We start from the raw sequence: 20,198 nt of genomic DNA, 5'->3' as shown, positions 1-20,198 counted from the left end.
TGGCCATAGTGGATAAATATGCTTGTGGGGAGGAGGATGGAAAAGTGTAGCCATAGTTTACAAGTGTAATATGTTCAGGAGTGCAAGTTTGTCCTGGGCAAATATCACTGCATGCAGTACTATGGTCTAGTGCGCCATGGCACTTAATAGATTTCTTGCCAAATGTACCCATGCCAATATTTAAACTTCACTGGGGCATGGACTTCTAAATATATTTTGTCAATGTGTGTCCTAATAAGATATTGCTGACTAATACCAGGTTTAATATATTCCAAATTGTCTAGACACACAATGAGGGAGATTGTAATATTATATGCACCCAACAAGCTATTCAGTTTTGTCCAGAGACTAAAGCCTTGTATACACAGGGCAATCCAGCTTTTTGGCTGAGCGATGTGCTTCAGTACAATTACTCAGCACACATCTTTGTGCACCCACAATGCACTGCAATGCTGTGTGCTGAGTAGGACTTTGCCCATTTTGTAATCGGCAAAGCCAGCAGTCTAGGGAAAGCTAGTGCAAGCAATGGCTTACCCTGCGGGCGATAGCAATGCATCACTGCAGGGCATACACGGAGCAATATGTAAAAGGTATTGCAATCAAGACTATGATGCTGCAGCATCAGTGTTATCACTTGTTAACAAATAGGCAATACTAGGGAGGGCACTTGCACAGTAGTCCCTGCCCGTTTGATCCCAGGCACGTATGAGCCCTAACACCTTCAGTGGTGGATTTTCCTGGGGCAAGAAAAACTTTCCAGGGCACGTTTGTTCTGCCCCAGAAATACTCAACATTGAAGGAGTTGCTGTGGCTGTCCCCGGCGATGGGTGGGGTTAGCAATGGGTGGTGGTGCACCACTGACACCTACTCAGTTGCATACCTGGACATTTTCCCAGAGAGCCTGTGCCAGCACCTTAGCCTGGATACTTTCTGGGTATTCCACCGAAGAGGTAAAGCTGGGTACACAAAATGTTGTCTCATCTGTCTGGTGAAAACAAACATCCAGAAGTGTATGGGAGCATAGGATATTAATTTGCTCCGAAACACTGGAAAAGATCATAATAGTAAATCAATTAGCTTTTAACAATATTCTAAAGGGGGATTGGGGAGGGTATGTGGAATCTGCACAGTTATATTAGATCCCTCTGAATTGAGGGATTCTAGAGGTCTGCCTTTGTGGAGATCGATGTGGCGGGGGTGCAATCCAGGCAAAATAGTTTGATTATAAATATATATCACAGTCACAAACATGTGTTAAGCTGTCTAACAAATTATAACAGCCTCAATTAAAATCCACTGTATTCAAAAAGAAAAATATAACTAAATTCCTAGGCAGACAGCCAAAGAATTTGAAACAGTGACACATGAGCAACAGTTACAATCTGACACTGGGCAATAAGCCTATTTTTTTTAATCTAAATGCACATCTCTCATCGGTGCAATTTAAGCACCTCATTTTCACATTTGTTTTGTTGTTATTGCGTGTCAAAATTCTCTTAACCTCTTAAAAATGTTACTAAAACGAATAAGGAGAACTACTATTGGTGAACCTATATGATAAACGAACACCAATAAAATTACTCTTATTTTTAAGAATTTTTAATAAAGCTTAAAGTTTTAAACGGAATGATACATATTTCTCTTTACGAGTGCATCCCCAGTGCAAAGTCTGTCTCTTCATCCACACTAACAATATTCTAACAAATTTATCCAAACAATTGTTTTCATCTGTTACATTGCCAGGTTTTTGTTCCCAGACAAAATTGGACAGAAATGTGTACCCAGCTTAAAATAATGTACACCGCCATTTGACCAGACGATTTTGACTAGTCAAAACTGCATAGGTTAGCCAGCATCAGCATGTACACTGTGGACAATAGGGATGCATGGAATAGGTATCTGCTGGCCAAAAAGACTGCTGGCAAAGCAATTTTGACTTAGCCACCGCAAAGTATCTGGCTTACACAGCTGGGGATGGCAGCTGTCCATCACCAACAGCTAACTACATCTTGATTTTGGTTAAATCCAGAATTGCCCGAGTCGAAAATCTCCCAGCCGGTGCCTGAGTACTTCATACAGATTGATACCAATTCCGAGTAAGCTAAAAGGGGCCCTATTAGAGAAGTTTGTGGGACACATTTAGACACCGGTTTCTATGTTATCTGCCATGTGATATTTAACAATAGTTGCCATGGCAGCCAATGCCACAACATTATCCAAAGCGCAACGGAATCTGCTGCGCTATATATAAGAAACTGTAAATAAATAAAATTATCCATTGTAGTCTGTGGGCTACAGACCAGTTTACCATGAACTGGAAGAGGATTGCATCTCAGCAAGAGACTGCCATTACATATGAGGGATCCCATCTCTGCGGGTGTTTAATCATAAATCCCAGATCTAGGGACTATTTTAAAACCCAAACATGATCTTCATGGGGCACATACATAGTCACCAGAAATTGTGGAAAGATGTTCAGAAGTCAATTTAGGTACCAGCTTTGCTAAGGCCTAATGACAGATACAAACAGCAGGACTTATTGAGGTTCACAGGTTTGTAGGATATGATTTGACAGCACTGATGTGAGGGCTGAGGATCAAAAGTGGTTTCTTCTACATTTTAGTGATACTCATCACTGGCCTTTAACGTGACATGCAGCATGTTACACAATATACCCAACAGATTGATTAACCCTTTTTTGCAAGACCGTCTGGTTTAAAGTAATTTAATGTTGAACGATGTTAATGTTCTTATTTGAAAGTGGCTTACCATTGGATCTGCTACTAGCGCTAGGGCTGTTGAGCCTGACCACATGTTGGACCTGAAAGTGTTAATAAACATGCCCATGAGGAACACTCACAGCTGCAGTTTGTTAAGTGAGAAGGTAAAACAGTGCCAAGAGGATATTTTTTCTAGCGTCCTCAGGGACAGCTCCTATTTACTGAAAGCCTTTAGCCATTAACTGCTGAGAACTATAGGTTTACACGGCAAAACACCAAGCAGCAGCATACCTCAGAGCAGGGACAGAACTAGTTGTGTTACCTGGGGTAAGGCAGTAATTTGGTGCCCCCACCCAGGTGCTGCTTCTTTAGATTGCCTTCAACATGCTTATTGGCACACCCTCAAATCTGGTACCTGGGGCACGTGCCACTTTAGCCCTCTAGATAATTGAACCTTTTACCCCAAAATATACTTAGATATGCTGGGGTTACCCTCTTGATTTTAGAAAGTAAAACATGATTTTAATACTGTACCCCCTGAAAATTGATATATCCTGCTAGTCAGTACGCAGTCTGGCAGCAATTGTTGAGGACCATGTATGACAATTAGTACCACAAAGCCATACACTGTAATTGGCTGCCAGGCTGTGGGTGCTATAGCCATGCAACTATTAGTGTCAGTATTTCAAGATGATATAGTGACAGTGTGCAATTTTTTTCCCCTATACAATAGATGGGAATCTCTTGACAGGAGCATATAACCAGGCAAAGAAACTCAGCACCGCAGTGGCAGTACAGACTGCGTGCTGCCGAGATGGTGCAACTAGTTGACCCTACTGAAGCAGGCCGATTGAGGCAGGCCCTGCCTATGCATCCCGCAGAGAAGAGTGTTCTACACTAGGGCCCGACGTCGGGTCCTTGTACACTACTGCAGCCACACATGCTTATAGAATCTATATTATAATTTTATTTATAAGGCGCCACAAGTGTTTCGCAGCGCCGTAAAAAGGAACAATACAGGGAGACAAAACTTGGCATAACATTGAACAAACAACAAAAATACAGTACAAATACAGAGCACCACAGTTCAATACACATTACAACTTAAATGTAAGTAGTGAGGACCCAATCAACATACAACTAGAGGCTTGAGGCCAATGGTGGAGATGAGTATGCAGACGAAGATGGTCACAGAGTGTTGGAGTAAAGGAGAGCTGTGAGTGAAATGTGAAGAGAAGTGGGCTTTGACAACAGGAGGGAAGAGGGCCCTACTCGGAGGAGCTTACAATCTAGTATATGCAATGAAATGAAATGCCTGGGGATAATGGATGGTCATGCTGCAGAGACAAAGCCAAGCATGCATATAGATTCATATGCATGCCCAGCAAAGCAACTGCCCATTACCCCAGGAATTTAATTTTTACCCCATTTGGGGTAATTTACTCTTGTTCCCTTCTCTAGATGCAGCCCTGCTTGGAAGTGTCAATGACAATCTTCAATACACACATTAAGGTTCCTTTAGCAACAAAGCACAGGACACCTACTACATAGATGTCTACATGTTTATTAGGAAGCCAAAAGACCACTTGCTGCCGCCAATAGTATTCACCAATGTCCTTAATCTAAGCTACAGTGCAATTAATGGGGGCTTCAATTGAGGAGGAAATTGAAAACCCACATTTTTTAGGGGTTTTGCTTTTCAATTAGTGGACTGAAAAAAAGTAGACCCCGATTTCTTGCACATACCCAGAGCAAGTCTGCTTGTCCTAAAATAGTTATTCTTGAGAAAACGCATTGGAACAGTATTGGCAGGAAGACTCATACCTGCCTGCTGCAGCTTGGAGATCACCTGAAAGCAGACAGGCAGCGTAAACTGTTCCCCGTATTACATCAAGACACCATATCATCCCAGGTTCTGCAACTTGTCAGCCATGTTTAAACCAATGAGCAGACACATCCCACTTTTAATGACATCTGTGTGCCTTTGAAACTGTCCTTTTCTTCTGACAGTTTTGCCGGAAAAACCCAGCTTCTGTGTGAAAGGGGTTGACACAGGAAATACCCAGGTTTTTGATGCTGTGTGAAAGGGTCAGGACCTTTCAGCCTAGTTCTACCCGGGTTTTTGTATCTGGAAAATACCTGGGTTTTGGGGGATTTTCTGGGGTATAAGATGCAAAAATGAAGGGGAAGGAGGGGGAAAGACAATTGCCATTCACAGGTTGATCTATAGTGAAGCCATAACTGACTATAGTTATAGCAACACCTCTATAATCAAGGTCCTTAGTGATCAAATATGATTTTAAAAATGTTTTTAATACAGGTTTGACATACCATTCACTCATCTTCCTAAATAAGGTCATTTAACACCAGTATACAGCTAGTTAACACAATTTAAGGGAAACGTGTAAAAGACTCTTCCTGCAGAACATAAAATCTGAATAACCCTGGCCCAGGAGGGTAGATCTGTTTGTCTGGAAGGGTTAACCCAGATCTGAAATGCCAGAGCTTTGACCCTAGAATTTACCAAGTTTTTTCCCCCAGCTCTTCATTCTAAAAAACCTGGGTTGACAGCAAGGCACTGTAGATGCAGGGCAGCAGGAGATAGGGAGCTGTACCACTGCACAGTCCCAGAGACTCATCCAGGCAGAGACAAGGAGTGGCTCCACCAGCGTCAGTGACTGGCACTCACCAGTCATCTACACAGCAAGTCACCTCCCCCGTACAGACAGGAGGTGCAGCCTAACTAGTTGCCCAGGAACACTTTAATATCAAGTCGGCATCAGCTGTAGCCACAGGTACCCACTGATTGTGCCAGGTCATGAAAGAACAGAACGCCTGTTAATCCTCTGTAGGGCTCTGACTAGTGTTTGGGGGCTGCTAGTGTGCTGTGCCATAACTCAGGCAGCATTTGCTGCCAGGGAGAGAACTGCAGCAGTCACCTCCTCAGTCAGGACAGTCTACGCCGGAAATGCTCAGGTTGTGTGCCTTGTGAAAGGGGGTCAGCTTTCAGCAGAATCCTACCAAGGTTTTTTGTATCCGGGTAATACCTGGGTTTTGGGATTTTTCTGTCTGAAAGTGGTAAATATACACATCTGCACACTTTCCGCTGACCACTTCTTGCCTTAGCGTGCATTAACCAGTTTGAGGGGCTGATTAAGCTCGGTGAAGTGATACTGTTTTTTTTATCACCGGCCAATCATCTCCTACCTGTGAAATTACAGGCTTGATTTGAAATATGACAGGTGGGAGCTGATTGGCCAGTAAAGACAGTTTATCACTTCACCGAGCTTAATAAATCTACCCCAGAGAGTGTCCTGACCAGATACATGAAAAGTGTAAAACATGCCATACTAAGTACAGTTGTATAAATACACTCCTAGAGCAAGTCTACTGTATTGATCATGAACTAGACCTCCTAAAAGCCCATTTGACATCCTGTCTCCTGAAAATAAACGAGTGTCATGAATTCTAGCAACAATGCTAAGGATCAAGCTTCTACATTCTAGGCACTTAGGACTGGTGTCCTTTAGTAGTGTTTAGTGACCACATGAGAAAGCATGAAGGGTGACTGTCCTGCATCAGACCTTAAGGTGCGCAGATTTTGCAATGCAAGGAGATAAGATCTAGTACAAAAAAGTGTGTGCAGCACATACTTTGAGCTGCGTGACAAGTTCTGTGCTGGGAGAGCATCCTCTTTCCAGAAAGAGCCCTTCAGTGCATTAAATTGAAGTTTACAGCATGTCAAACTCAGCAAAAAAACAAAAAAAAACAAAAAAAAAAACCACATGATCAGTTTAAACTTTCCCCCAAAGCTGATCATGTGTTAATCTACACAGTATAAACTGGCAAATGCCACCTTTTATGATACTCATTTTTAAACCGTTAATCTCTTAATGCAGTACTTCGTACACTGTTTAAATATCTTTTTGAAGTTTAAAGCCTGTGAGGATCTGAGTAATTGAGTTGCAGCTATTTTTTGGCTGCAGTAATAGTTCATGATTAAAGTTATTGTTTTTGTAGAAATCAGGTCATGAAACCCCAATAGTACTAGCTTTCAATGGCTGGGAATGATACTCTGCCTGCGTGACCTTATGTTCACAGGTTCTGATTGATCCCTCTGGGCCAGTGGTCCCCAAAATTTTCTTGAATCACAGCAACCTGAAGTATTAGCATTTTCTCACGGCACTCCTAGTCCAAAAGGGATTGATACGTAAAAATAATAAAATTTGTTTGTCACAATTTCATTCAATTATGTGGTGGTGTGCATAGTTTTGGTTGACCATGTTTTAATAATCTATTGGTATTTGTAATCTATTGGCAAAACAGCTCCTCAGTACATTGATTTGCTGGAGAGTGTTACACAATCCTGTCTGAAGCTAGTGAGTGGCACCTTGATTTGCCTGAAGTGTCCCAGTAGCCTGGGTTGGCAGTGGGCACAGTATAGATGCATATCTGCAGAGGCTCTAAACCCAGCACCCCCACCCAAAGTGATCACATCTGGCCACGCCTTCCTCCTCTGAAGCAATCACAGATGTATGGTTAATGCCTCAGGACTAAATCTAGGTAAAAACTGAATCAGTGGGGAAACAGCACCCACACTCATGAGGGAACATTCAGATTACTAGACAAGGTCTTCCAAATCCCTAATGGCAAGCCTCAAACCAACTCCCATATGAACTATAGTAAAAATGAAGTATTCAATATTGCAGAGGGTAGAAATGTTCTTTATCAAAATTTGTTTTCATATCCTTGTCCTGAAGTGTTAATAGGCCAAATACAGTGGACAAACTGCACCAAAAACTATTTATATGAACCAGTTGCAAACACTCATGGGCCATGGAATGAAGTACAGTATTCCTAATATACTTATGTTTATTGCACAATCATAAGATCAAAATAGCATACACAATAGATGAAAAATTACTGAATGATGCACACAAAAAAAAAAAAAAAGTTGTCTTTTCTGTAAAGTCAATGCACTCAAAAAGCAACGCATTCTTCAGAATGCAGTGTGCTTCCACAGGCAGTAGTACTAGAGCAGTGGTGGCCAACCCGTGGCTCTTGAGCCTCATGCGGCTCTCCCCCTTGTAAAGTGAGGCTCCTGCTCCCACTGCTGCCCGCCGCCCACCGTCCGTCCCAGTCCCCCCTGCTACCGGTTCCCTGAATCCCTTCTCCTTCTGAGGGGAGGAGAGCACGCATCGCACATCTCTCCTACCCCTTACTGTGCATCCTTGTGACTGGGCCATCCGCCAATCAGAGCTCGTGGGCCAGCAGCCAATCAGGAGGCGGCCAGCGAGCTTTGATTGGTGGACAGCCCAGTCACAGGAAAGTGAGGAGGAAGTAGACGCGCGGTGTGCTGTGCTCTCCTCCCATCAGTGACATGACAGGAGGACTGCAGGGGGACACCAGACTGTCCTCTCCCCGCCCAGCAACAGCAGCAACAACGGTGAGTGCTGCTGCTAGGTCATTTGCACTGTGGGGGCATAGCAGTTTGTGGCACTGTGGGGGTATACCAGCTTTCTGGCACCATAGGGGCATACCCGGCACCGTGTGGTGCATACCTGGCACCGTGGGGGGCATATGTGTATCTGGCACTATTGGGGGCATATGTATATATGGCACTGCACTATTGGAGGCATATTTGTATCACACCCACCCAAGGGGTCAAAATAAACTACGCCCCTTTTTTGGGTGCATGCGCCTTCGGCGCGCGCATGATGTCAGCTCTTTAGCTTGACTACCGATATTTTTCGGCTCTTTACCTCTGACCGGTTGGCCACCCCTGTACTAGAGTAATGTACTCTTATAGGTTTCAGAACACTTTAGTGAAAAAAGAAAAAAACGAACACTAAGACTCCACGTAGGAGTAGACTCTGAAGCATAGAAAAGAGCAAAAGCTTTGGTTCTACCCAGTTTACACCTACCACATATGCCGCGTCAAATATTTTGCTTATTCTGTACCCAGCAAAAACACTTTTGATACATTGCCTGGGGTAATGAGGAACCTTGCTGGACACCGCTTCCTCTAGGAAATAAAAACCATTCCATTTTAAACAGACATCAAGCCAGTACAATACTAGCAATATATTCCCATCATAGATTCAAGTAAAATTTGTTTAATGCACAACTATCATATAAAAAGGCAAGAATCTACAAAACAGTTATCTGTTCCACATGCAGCAGACATCACTAAATAAATTGCATTTCATCATCCCATCTAAAATTACCTTTTATGTTTACTGCCAAAATGACAGCTTGCCAAGGTAATTGGTTTCAGTCACCGTGGAAACCAGTTTCCCAGAATGCCCTACAAATATCAGACACCACATACTAGATAAGAAGCAGCCAAGCTAGAATATTACATACATTCATTCTTAAGAGGCATTTTCATTTCCCCATAAGTCATGTTCTAAACAAACCCTTCTAGGATTCTTATTAACCCTTTGAGTGATGCACAAAATATGAGTGCCAACAGCTGTGAGCGATGCTATTTAGCATCGCTCACATTTGTTATATAAAGTGAACTAAAATAGGTTGTATATAAAAAAAAAAATTGTAGTATAAAAAAAAGGTAAACATTACTGGTCATTATGATGACTAAAAAAACATTTGCTTAACAATTTTTGGTACTTGTTTCCTATCTGGGCGCCCACTAAGTTAATTGAGCACCATGCTATTCTCCGTAGTGAAATCTGATCGCATCGCATCGTACACATACACGATATTGAACGATGCGATGCGATGCGATGCGATTTCCCATAGGAAACAATGTTAAATGGCTCAATTTAGCCAAATTATCATAGGAACAATAGTAAATGGGCCAAAAACACCCCTGAACATTGAAATGTCCCCCCAAAAGTAGTTGACGCCACCCCGCCATCAACGTGAACCCGAAGCGTGGCGAGCGCAGCGAGCCCGCGAGGGGCGGCGGTACGCGTCCTCCGACCTTTTCATGCCCTACTATCCACTAGGGCGTGGAGTGAGAATAGAATAGTGTGGCGAGCGCAGCGAGCCACCGAGCCCGAAGCGTGGCGAGCGCAGCGAGCCCCGCGAGGGGACGCGGATACCTTCACAGGTAAACGCGTCCCTTTGCGGGCTTCCCAGGTGTCCGCGTCGCCATGGACACCTGGGAAGCCCGCGAGGGGACGCGTATAGCTGTGAAGGTATCCGCGTCCCCTCGCGGGGCTCGCTGCGCTCGCCACGCTTCGGGCTCGGTGGCTCGCTGCGCTCGCCACACTATTCTATTCTCACTCCACGCCCTAGTGGATAGTAGGGCATGAAAAGGTCGGAGGACGCGTACCGCCGCCCCTCGCGGGCTCGCTGCGCTCGCCACGCTTCGGGTTCACGTTGATGGCGGGGTGGCGTCAACTACTTTTGGGGGGACATTTCAATGTTCAGGGGTGTTTTTGGCCCATTTACTATTGTTCCTATGATAATTTGGCTAAATTGAGCCATTTAACATTGTTTCCTATGGGAAATCGAATCGGATCGCATCGCATCGCATCGCTCAATATCGTGTATGTGTACGATGCGATGCGATTTCAGTACGGTGCCGTACGTAGAAAACCTGGGCGCCCAGATAGGAAACAAGTACCCAATTTTTACATCAATTTTAACAAATTCACTTGGCACTCAATGGGTTTAAACCTAGCAGTGCCCAAATAGAAGGCAACTGCCACATAGTCATGCCTACCCTGTTCAGTGCTATATGCCAGTTACAGGGCCACTGTTTTACCTACAAGTGCCTTCCCCAGCGATGATGCAAAATCGCCGTGTGTGTGGGGGGGCCTTATGAGTAAAATGGTTACTCCTAGAATTGTAATACTGCTGAGGAGAAATCTTATAAAAGTGCAATAGCTGGTAAGTGGGTGTCATAGCTGTGTCAGCCATTTTGAGCCCATTGCATTCATTGCTCTGTGGCGAGTTGAGCTCTGACTTGAATCCCTAAACCGGACTTGTTGTGCAGCCAATATACCTTGGTAAGCTGAGGCGGGCGGGCATCCGGCGGTGGCTGTAGATGCAGGCAGCCGCGTGGCAAAATTAGTCTCCCTCAGTGATGAGGGGGGGAGGGGATAAGTGATGAGGATGAGGGGGGAGTGGATTCAGGACGCGATCGCGGAAGTGATCGCGTCCTGTACACACGCAGTCAGACATGCAGATATTCTAAGCAATCTTACTAGATTGCGTCTGCATGCACTGACTTACTAATCTGGCGATCCCAATGTGCGGGCCCGCGCATCGGGATCGCCCGGAGCATACACACGGTGAGATTTGTGCTTAGTTTCTAAGCAATCTAGTAAGATTGCTTAGAAAATAGCACAGATCGCCCCCGTGTGTACACCCCTTAAAGTAATGAGAGATTGCAGGGCAATATTCAATCGATATTTTTGGGGATTTGCACATAGTGTGCATTATGGTTGGGTTTAGCCACAGATAGAAGCTAAACCTGACCATACTAAATGGGCACAATGTGAGAAGTCCTGTTTGAGCACTCAAACGGATGAGTTCAAGCATTTCATGTCACCACCCTTGGGGATAGCGAGCAGCAGAAACTTGTTTAAACCAGCCAACCCCGAATGACATCTCCCATCCATCACCAGTGGGACAGACCCCTCATAAGTGGAGGCTTGCCAAGTCTACTAAGGCCAGGTACACATTAAGTGATACTTGCCAATATGTTATCGGGACACAAATTGGAATAATGATATATTGGGCATATTGTTCAGTGCACACTGTCACCCGACCTTAATGACTCCCTTTAGCCAAGCTGCTCCCTCTTTTGTTACATAGATTGGATTTGTTAATACTTCTCTCAAAAGTGGATTGCATAGCCCTTTAGAGGGGTATGCAATCCTCTGATGCCATTTCCGATCAGGGAAATAGCAGTGGGTGCCTATTCAATGTTGTCTTTACAGACAGCACTGAAGAGGCATCATGGCAGAAAGGGCCAGACTTTAGAAGCAGACTTTAGAAGCAGTCGAGTACGTACTGCTGATAATGGCCGTGGATTGTCATAATCCCAGCCGAAACTTGACAATCCATGGCAGTTACGCAGCCACTCCCCTTTTTGCCGATCAACAGGCAGGACATTGAATCCCACCTGCTGACTTCCGTTTGCGGTTTGCCCGACAGGGCCAGGATCACAGCTGTCGGGACCTTAGAGATGCAAGGAAAAAATAAAAATAAATGTGGGTGTATTCAATCCCGGGTCATGACTATTGATTTGTCCTGACAGTTATGACCCTGCCCCGTTTTGTTTGACAACATACCAGGCAAGATTTAATGTGCCGCTTTGCAATTGGCGAATAGGGGGTATTCGGGCCTGTTCTGTTAGTCTGCCTCTTCAATGCGGTCATACAAGACAGCATTAAATAGGACGCCTGCCACTTTTCCCCGTTGAATATAACAGTGGGGATTGAATACCCCCTGTATGAGGTTTTGACATTCCAGATCATATTGTTGAGTTAACCATAAGACTTGACCGCAGATTGCTTACGACCTGATGACGAGAAGCTAGATTTTTTTTTATATAAAATATCTAATCGGGATACGGCGGTACTAGGTCTTTGAAATGAACTACAACAGATGCATTCTGTGGTTCAACGTTTCAACACCCTCAGCAGTTTTAAAAACACTGAGGGCGTTGAACCACAGAATGAATCTGTTGTAGTTCATTTCAAAGACCAGAGTGCCGCCAGATCCCCTGATATACATAGCCGCACCAGCCTGCACAACTGAGAACACCGGGCAAGGCCTAACATGTATTCAGAGCGCCAGGACCTCTCACCACGGGGGGAGAATAAAATAGTGTGCTGAGCCATGTGAGGGGACACGGTGCACTTTAACCATGTCCACAGTCAACATTCAGGTCAAAACAGTGAAAAACCCCATTTTGACCTTTTGACTGTCAACCTAATGGCTGTCTAACAACTTGCTGGTTACCAACTGATCCACACCTGTGCTAGCTACAGTAGCTGCTATATACTACAAGGAGTTTTTTTGGCAATTTATGTTGCAATCATCTAGAATACTAGAAGCTCCCTATTGAGGATTGCATAATGGAAGTGTGCACATATTGGAGACAAGATGGCACCACCACCAGATTGAGACGGCTTGCTGTTTATTAAATATTATTGCTTCAAGTAACAAAACTAAACATTTCCTTTAACTAGTAAAGCTTTTACATCACAAAATGCAGGGTCGCACTGTTCAGTCCCGGCACAACCCTGCATTTTGAGATATTCACATCCCCTCAGCGAACCGGCATCCGGTGGTGCGGCGGGGAGTCAGGGGTTAGAGTTGGCACTGCTCCAACACTGCATCCTCCATAGTGTTAACAGGAAACTGGTCGCTTGACCCGTTCACACTGCACAGAAACAAACCGGTAAGAACTCTGCTTTTTAACCAGTTCTTAATGCCGTGTTGACACTTTTGCAGGACCTGGCAACCCCTTTAACATCACACAAATTACCAGGTCGAGCTGGCAAGAAACCCGGCTTTTACCCATAATTAGTTGCAATGTGACAGGGGTATAGGATTATGGTCCCTAACAGTTACATTGCATCAGACGCCATAGGATGGAGTTAACAAGAATAAAAAAAAAAAAAAAAAAAAAAATATATATATACACACACACATACACACACATACACACACACACACAGAGTTCAGGAATATTTAACTACACAGCTATGACTCACTTACCAGCTATTGCACTTTTATAAGATTTCTCCTCAGCAGTATTACAAATCTAGGAGTAACCATTTTACTCATAAGGCCCCCACACACACACGGCGATTTAGCATCATCGCTGGGGAAGGCACTTGTATTACATATTAACTTGTGGATGGCTTTCCATAGCGCTGCGCTATACAAAGCCATACATCACCCACAGCACTGAACAGGAGGGGGGGTGCTCAGTGTATGCACTGAGCGGCTTTGCCCCAGTGATGACCACAATCACTGTCCATACACTCTGGGCAAAATTGCCCAGTGTGTATGGACCTATACTCTCCAAAAAGCAGGTGACTATGCAAACTGCAGCACCTAAATGGCAATTACAGGCTGTTCCACATAATGTAGGGTGGGGACAAGGCTGACAGACTTGCTACATAGCAATACATTGGGGGTGGGTAGGTGTTAACAAACGTTTGTTTAAAGCTTTGAATGACTACTTAGTTGTTGCAAACACTGTAGTTTTGCACCAAGCCTTTTGTTCCCTCACACTAAAGTCTGATTATGTTACGCAAAACATTTAAAAAAAGGTGGGTACAAGACCTGGCAATCCTCACCATGACCACTTGTCTCTGTGAGGGGTTGGCAATGTCATACGTTCTCTGAGATCACTCATAATCTAGTGTGTATGGGGTATAAGAAACTCCAGAGACCTGGAAAGGTTCTGCTAATACTAAAGTAATTTCATACATTAGGTCACTAGTGTCTAGGAAATTGGTTGATTAAAAAAAAAAAAAAAAAACACTTACAGTGCGTACACACTGAGCGACTTTCCCCCTGCCTGGCGACATCTGCACGGAGATGATGGCTTTGCATAGCACTGATAAGCGGCTCATCGCTGGGGCATACACACTGGGCGGCTTTGAGCTGAAAGCCGCTCAAACTTGCTGTTTTGAGCGGCTTTCAGCTCAAAGTCGCTCAGTGTATATGGGCCTTTAGAAGTGGCAGCAGACTTTAGGGAAACTAGGTCTGCAGTAAAAAACACATAACCCTAAGACAAGTTAAGTAGTTTATTCATATATATTAAACATTCTAGAATGAAAATTACATATTGGTTAGAATTAGTTTAAGATGACAGATAACATGGTGGGAACAGATTAGCATGAACGTTATCTTCCCACAGATTATAACAATTGGACTGCATTATACAATGTTACTGCAGTCAAGACAGTGGAGTGGGAGGAAGACTTGTATATACTTATAGGACAATGTGTGCCTTTACCATGATAGAGCAAAAGTTCTCAGAGATATGCAAGGTATGTGTGAATACCCTAGTTCAGCTGTTCTGAAACTGTGGGTCCTGGCCCCAAAGTGGGTCTCAACTCCATGCCAACCACTTGTAATCTCAGTCAGTTATTCAAGGAGTCTGCAAAAATCTGTCAGTTATTTTATATGCCTCCCATCATTTTGTCACTCCCCATAGCTGCCATGTATGTGCTGTCTGCTGACTACACATGTGATAACCTTCTGCAGTAACTTGCTGGGGTCCTCTCATTTTTATTGTCTGATGGGGTCCCAGAGCAAAATAGTTTGGGGACCACTGCCATAGTTTTACATTTTCAGCTCCCACTACTCCAAAGTGACCAGGATACAGATCAATACATCCTGATAAACCGATTGAAGCAGACTGAACTACTTTGGATACATAGTAACTGTTAATCCCTATAGCTGGCCATACACTACAACGACCAGTTTGCCATTCTGATTGTATTAAGATTTCCCTAGAACTCAGATAGCCCTGATCATGCTTATAGCCCTGATCATACTTATGATCCATTATCTCATGCACCAGAGGAGGCAGGTTGGAAGAGTGTGGGAAACGGTCAGAAATAAGGCCAGTTGTACGATCTAGCGAAGGACTGGTCACATGTTCAAACAACTCACTATCTGCACCCAATCACGACTGATCAGACGTATGATCCAAGAATCTAGAAGGTGCCCACACACACACGAAAGATCTGCGATCATAAGATGTGCACATAAATTAGCCTTGAAATCTTTTGTCCGTCCTGGACAAAAGATTTCAGGCAAGCACATATTTACCAAAACTTTTTCTTAAGCTCCCGTGTGCGTTCCTATAGATCAGGCATGTCCAACGTTGGCCCTCCAGATGTTTTGAAACTACACATCCCGGCATGCTTTGCAATAGTTTTAGCATTCTCTAATAGCAAAACTGTGGCAAAGCATGCTGGGATGTGTAGTTTCACAACATCTGGAGGGCCAACGTTGGACATGCCTGCTATAGATCATGTGAAATCTTCTGATCTTTCGTGCAGCACGTAAGATTCAGCTAAATGGAGAGAAGCCCATTCTGCCACCAGGATCCAGAACAGACTATGGGGTCAATCAATTAGGCATGCGTTGTCATGATATCCACCCCCCCCCCCTCCCCCAACTAAACTGGAAGGTTAAAATTTGTTTGATAGTCTTCAAACATGAATTCTCATCTTCGGATTGAAAGATCTAGATCTCTATATATATGCAAAACACAGTTGGATTTCCACCAAGGGCCTTCTCTATCGTATTTTTTGGAGTTCAGGAAGGCCACCCATTGAATGTTGAATTCTCAACACATTCAGACAAAGGTGAGTGGATACAAACAAATCAGATAAGACTGGAATGACCCCCTGTAGCATATGTAATAGTGAACACCCCATATTTGGTCCAAAACCCAGCAATGTACTGTATATTCTACAGAAGGAAATAGTCTGAAGCTTAAAATAGCTGCTCAGAGCAATCAGTGGTTTAGACAAAATTAGCGGAGGCGTGTAATTCATTCATGTATAGTGTAATTAAGCTACTTTATATTGCTATATATTTCAATATTTAAGCCTTTGTTTATTGGGCGTCAGCAATCCACAGTATTGCACCAGAAAAACCACAGCTATGAGAAACTCTGCAGCCATGGGTAACGGAAATAGCTAGGATTACCCTGTAGAAACTGAGGCATCTGTAAGTCATAGCATGCCACAAGTTACATTAATCAAATATGCTTTCAGGGTGCAAGTCAGACTTTTATTCATACATTGAATATTGTTAAACTAAGAACCAGGCCCTGCAGTAGTGCTTGTGTTCTTTCAGAAATTAGGCGTGGTTATGGAGGGGATACAAAAAAAAAAAAAAAGCCCAGAAGCATCTGACCTAGCTACAATGGATCCTAGAATCTCACATTTTAACACTTTGCTGTGGTAAGAAACAAATTATAGCCTTTAATGCACAATTACAAGCTAATCCATGGACCAAAGATCTTTCCATAAAGACAAAAATGAGCTTGAAGCTCTGCCAAACCATTGGCAGCCACACCCACCAGTGAGCATGCCACCACTACACAACCAAGACGTTTAATGAGATGGCAAATTAGGCCCGTAGACATTGTATATGGCAAAATACTTCCAAGAAGATAACTGTATGGAGTTCCAGTATTGCACCTGTAGAATTCCTAGAGTGATTGTGCTGGCAGTTGGGAGGAGGCCACAGTGATTGCTATAACATAGCATTTGACATTTAGGGGCAGATATAAGTACCAGCCAACCAGCTCAAAAACTGCCATGTTACCAACTGTTAAAATAAAATGCACACTGGTGGATTGTCTGGTACTTCCTCTCCATGGCTTCGTTTAGGACAGCTGCCTGCTACAGTCATGCAACTATTTCTATAATACAGCATGGATTCCATACCACGCCCTGGGAACATGTAAAAAAAAAAAAATCTGTAAAAGCCACTAGAAAATATCCACAATCAATGGGAAATAGTTGCTACATTAATAAGCTAAGTGGGTAGTTGCTAGAGCCAAGTAGAATTAAAGGATCTTTCACACCCACCCACCTCCCTGGGGATGGCCAGCCGAGCACGCTACTTCAAGTTCTATCTCCTCAATGGCTAAGATTGCCGCAAGAATATGGCCAGATGTTCTGGGGATGGGATTTGTTCTGGATTTTTATACCCAAACCAGGTTGTGTACCATGGTCACCAGGAGTTTGTTGCATAATGTCATAACTAGACCAAAGGATCTGTGTTTTACATGGTTGTGGTAAAACTTGTGCAGACCGACGAAGCCACCACTTAAGGTGGCCATACATCAGAAAGATATTGTACCCAATCATACAATCTCAACTGATTGTAAGATGGATTGTATGCAGATTGTGTGCACATCTTATGTACATAATCATACAATCAATCAGCAGATGGATTGTATGACTGATTGTAAAGGTGGCCATACATCAGAAAGATATTGTACCCAATCATACAATCTCAACTGATTGTAAAGCTGGCCATACATCAGAAAGATATTGTACCCAATCATACAATCTCAATTGATTGTAAGATGGATTGTATGCAGATTGTGTGCACATCTTGTGTACACAATCATACAATCAATCATAAGATGGATTGTATGACTGATTGTATGATGGATTGTATGCAGATTGTGTGCACATCTTGTGTACAAAATCATGCAGCAGATGGATTGTATGACTGATCATATGATCAATTGTGTGTAGATTGTGTGTCCAAAAACCACCAAGGACTGCTGGGGATTTCAAGGGAAATTGTACACAATCATGAGTGCAATCGATCTTAAGATCGATCTTTCTGATGTATGGCCAGCTTAAGATGGATTGTATGCAGATTGTGTGCACATCTTATGTACATAATCATACAATCAATCAGCAGATGGATTGTATGACTGATGGATTGTATGCAGATTGTGTGCACATCTTGTGTACACAATCATGCAGTAGATGGATTGTATGATTGATTGTATGATCGATTGTGTGTAGATTGTGTGTCCAAAAACCACCAAGGACTGCCGGGGATTTCAAGGGAAATTGTACACAATCATAAGCGCAATCGATCTTAAGATCGATCTTTCTGATGTATGGCCAGCTTTAGATTACGAGAAAAAAAAAAAAAAAAAACTGGAAAAATAACCCACACCTTACCCTCTGCAAATCAATAAGACAAATTACAGTTCACACATTTACAGCGTGAGAACAGTACAACTTTAACACTATTTCACACCGGCTAGGCTACACTTATCCTGATTATCCTTCAGGGCAGCGCAATAAGGCACTCGCTCACAGAGACAATGCCAGATCCTTGGGTGTGGCCGTCAGACAAAGACACCAAAGGATGAATATACAACTATATGAAGCCTAGAGATGAGCAGGCACCGGATTGGCTGAACAAGCAGAATCTGCTCCGCTGCCGCTGTTCTAGGCTTGGCCATGAAGCGGGAGGGTCACAGCTACTTTAGGCAGAAAATGAGGATTAATGCCCATACTACAGCCAGACACCGGGACCATGCCGCGCGGCTCCATTACTACGGGAGCACCAGCGCCCCCTCGTGGGGCTAATCAGGGACAGCGCCAGCACGCCTCTCAATCAGTACTCACAACTGTTCGCATTACACAGACACCCCATAGTAGCTTTAATTAAGGATAAACTCCACTTAATGCGGCCACGTCATTTCCTTACCACCTTCCACCCCCACAGCGACCACCATCCATTCCGGCGCACCCTCCTAAGACCCATCAGGTGGGTAGCGCTATGTAGTCCACATCAGCTGGCAGTGCCAGTGTACTGCAACCCTGGAGTAGATTGGGATGCACTGCACCTGATACCAGCACAGCATATGGATCACGCACACAGCAGCAACAGGGCACAGGATGCCAGCCATGCAGTACACGGATAGCATGGCGGCACGTAGTAAGCAATGCGGACACTCACCTGCCTGTCGGTCACCCCCTCTCCCAGCTCCTCCACAATGCCAGCACACTCCATGCCCAGAGAGGTTGGCAGAGACGGCAGACGGTCATACACTCCTTGCCTGGCGAACAGGTCGGCGAAGTTCAGCCCGCAGGCTTTCACCCGCACTAGCAGCTCCCCGGCTTTGGGTTTGGGGGTTCCCTTCTTAATCTGCAGCTTGACTTTGTCATAGCCCCCGTGCGCGGAGAGGACCAGGGACTTGTAAGTGACTTCAGGCTGCTGGGGCGCTGCTGGCTCTGCAGCCGCCTCTGCCGCCGCTGCCCCGGTCTCCTCTGCCGGCTTCTGCTCCTCCTGCACCGGAGACTCTTCCTTCTTCTGCTCTGCAGCCTGGCTCTGCTCCTCTGCCGGCGGCGGCTGCTGCTCTGGCTGGGCTGGGGCCGCTTCTTCTCCTGCAGACATGGTGGCTGGGATGCGGGGGACGCAGTGTTATCCCGGAGACAGGCTCGGTACAATGAGTACAGCAGCAGCAGCAGCCCAGTGGGGAGTGACGGGTTCTCAGCTGAGACAGGGAGACAGGGGAGGAGTCTCGGGGTTGCCAGCTGACTGCCTTTTATTCCGCCCGATTAAAGAGACATGATATCGTGAATTATACAAACATACGTGCATACAAACGCACATACACACGTACTGAACTACATGCAGCGATCTCCTGACACCACTGTTCCAGATACACTCCCTTACACAGATACTGAAAGTGCAACAGGCTAGTGTCACATGTTCCCAAACCTGCCAACCTATTTCCACAACAATGTGTGTGAAATTCAACATTATGTGATTTCGGTTTAATATTTATTAAATATTTATTAAACCAGTTAATTGATTAGAAATCAGGTTACTGCTACTTTACTGTAAATACATATGAATAGACAATTATTACTTTGGGTTGAATGCAGCAATCTGCGATGCTTCATGCCAGTCTCTGCGTGCATACCGCCATCGAGTATAAGGCCATATGCATGAAGAATTTGGCAAAGAATG

The 20,198-nt window shown here is 44.3% G+C and overlaps 1 protein-coding gene across 1 annotated transcript in view; it reads right to left on the bottom strand.

Moving 5' to 3' along the window:
* VAT1 (vesicle amine transport 1) overlaps nt 1-19,762 on the bottom strand; it is a 58,342-nt gene extending 38,580 nt beyond the window's left edge. The window contains exon 1 of the mRNA XM_083147549.1: nt 19,182-19,762. Coding sequence (XP_083003675.1) covers nt 19,182-19,619 — 438 coding nt within the window. The 5' untranslated portion in view covers nt 19,620-19,762. The remainder of the gene's footprint in view (nt 1-19,181) is intronic.
* Between the last annotated feature and the right edge of the window lie 436 nt (nt 19,763-20,198).

The sequence above is a fragment of the Crinia signifera genome, chromosome 6 (genome assembly GCF_055691185.1).
Source record: "Crinia signifera chromosome 6, ASM5569118v1, whole genome shotgun sequence".
NCBI classification, from domain to species: Eukaryota; Metazoa; Chordata; class Amphibia; order Anura; family Myobatrachidae; genus Crinia; species Crinia signifera.
This window is presented reverse-complemented; position numbering and strand designations above follow the sequence as displayed.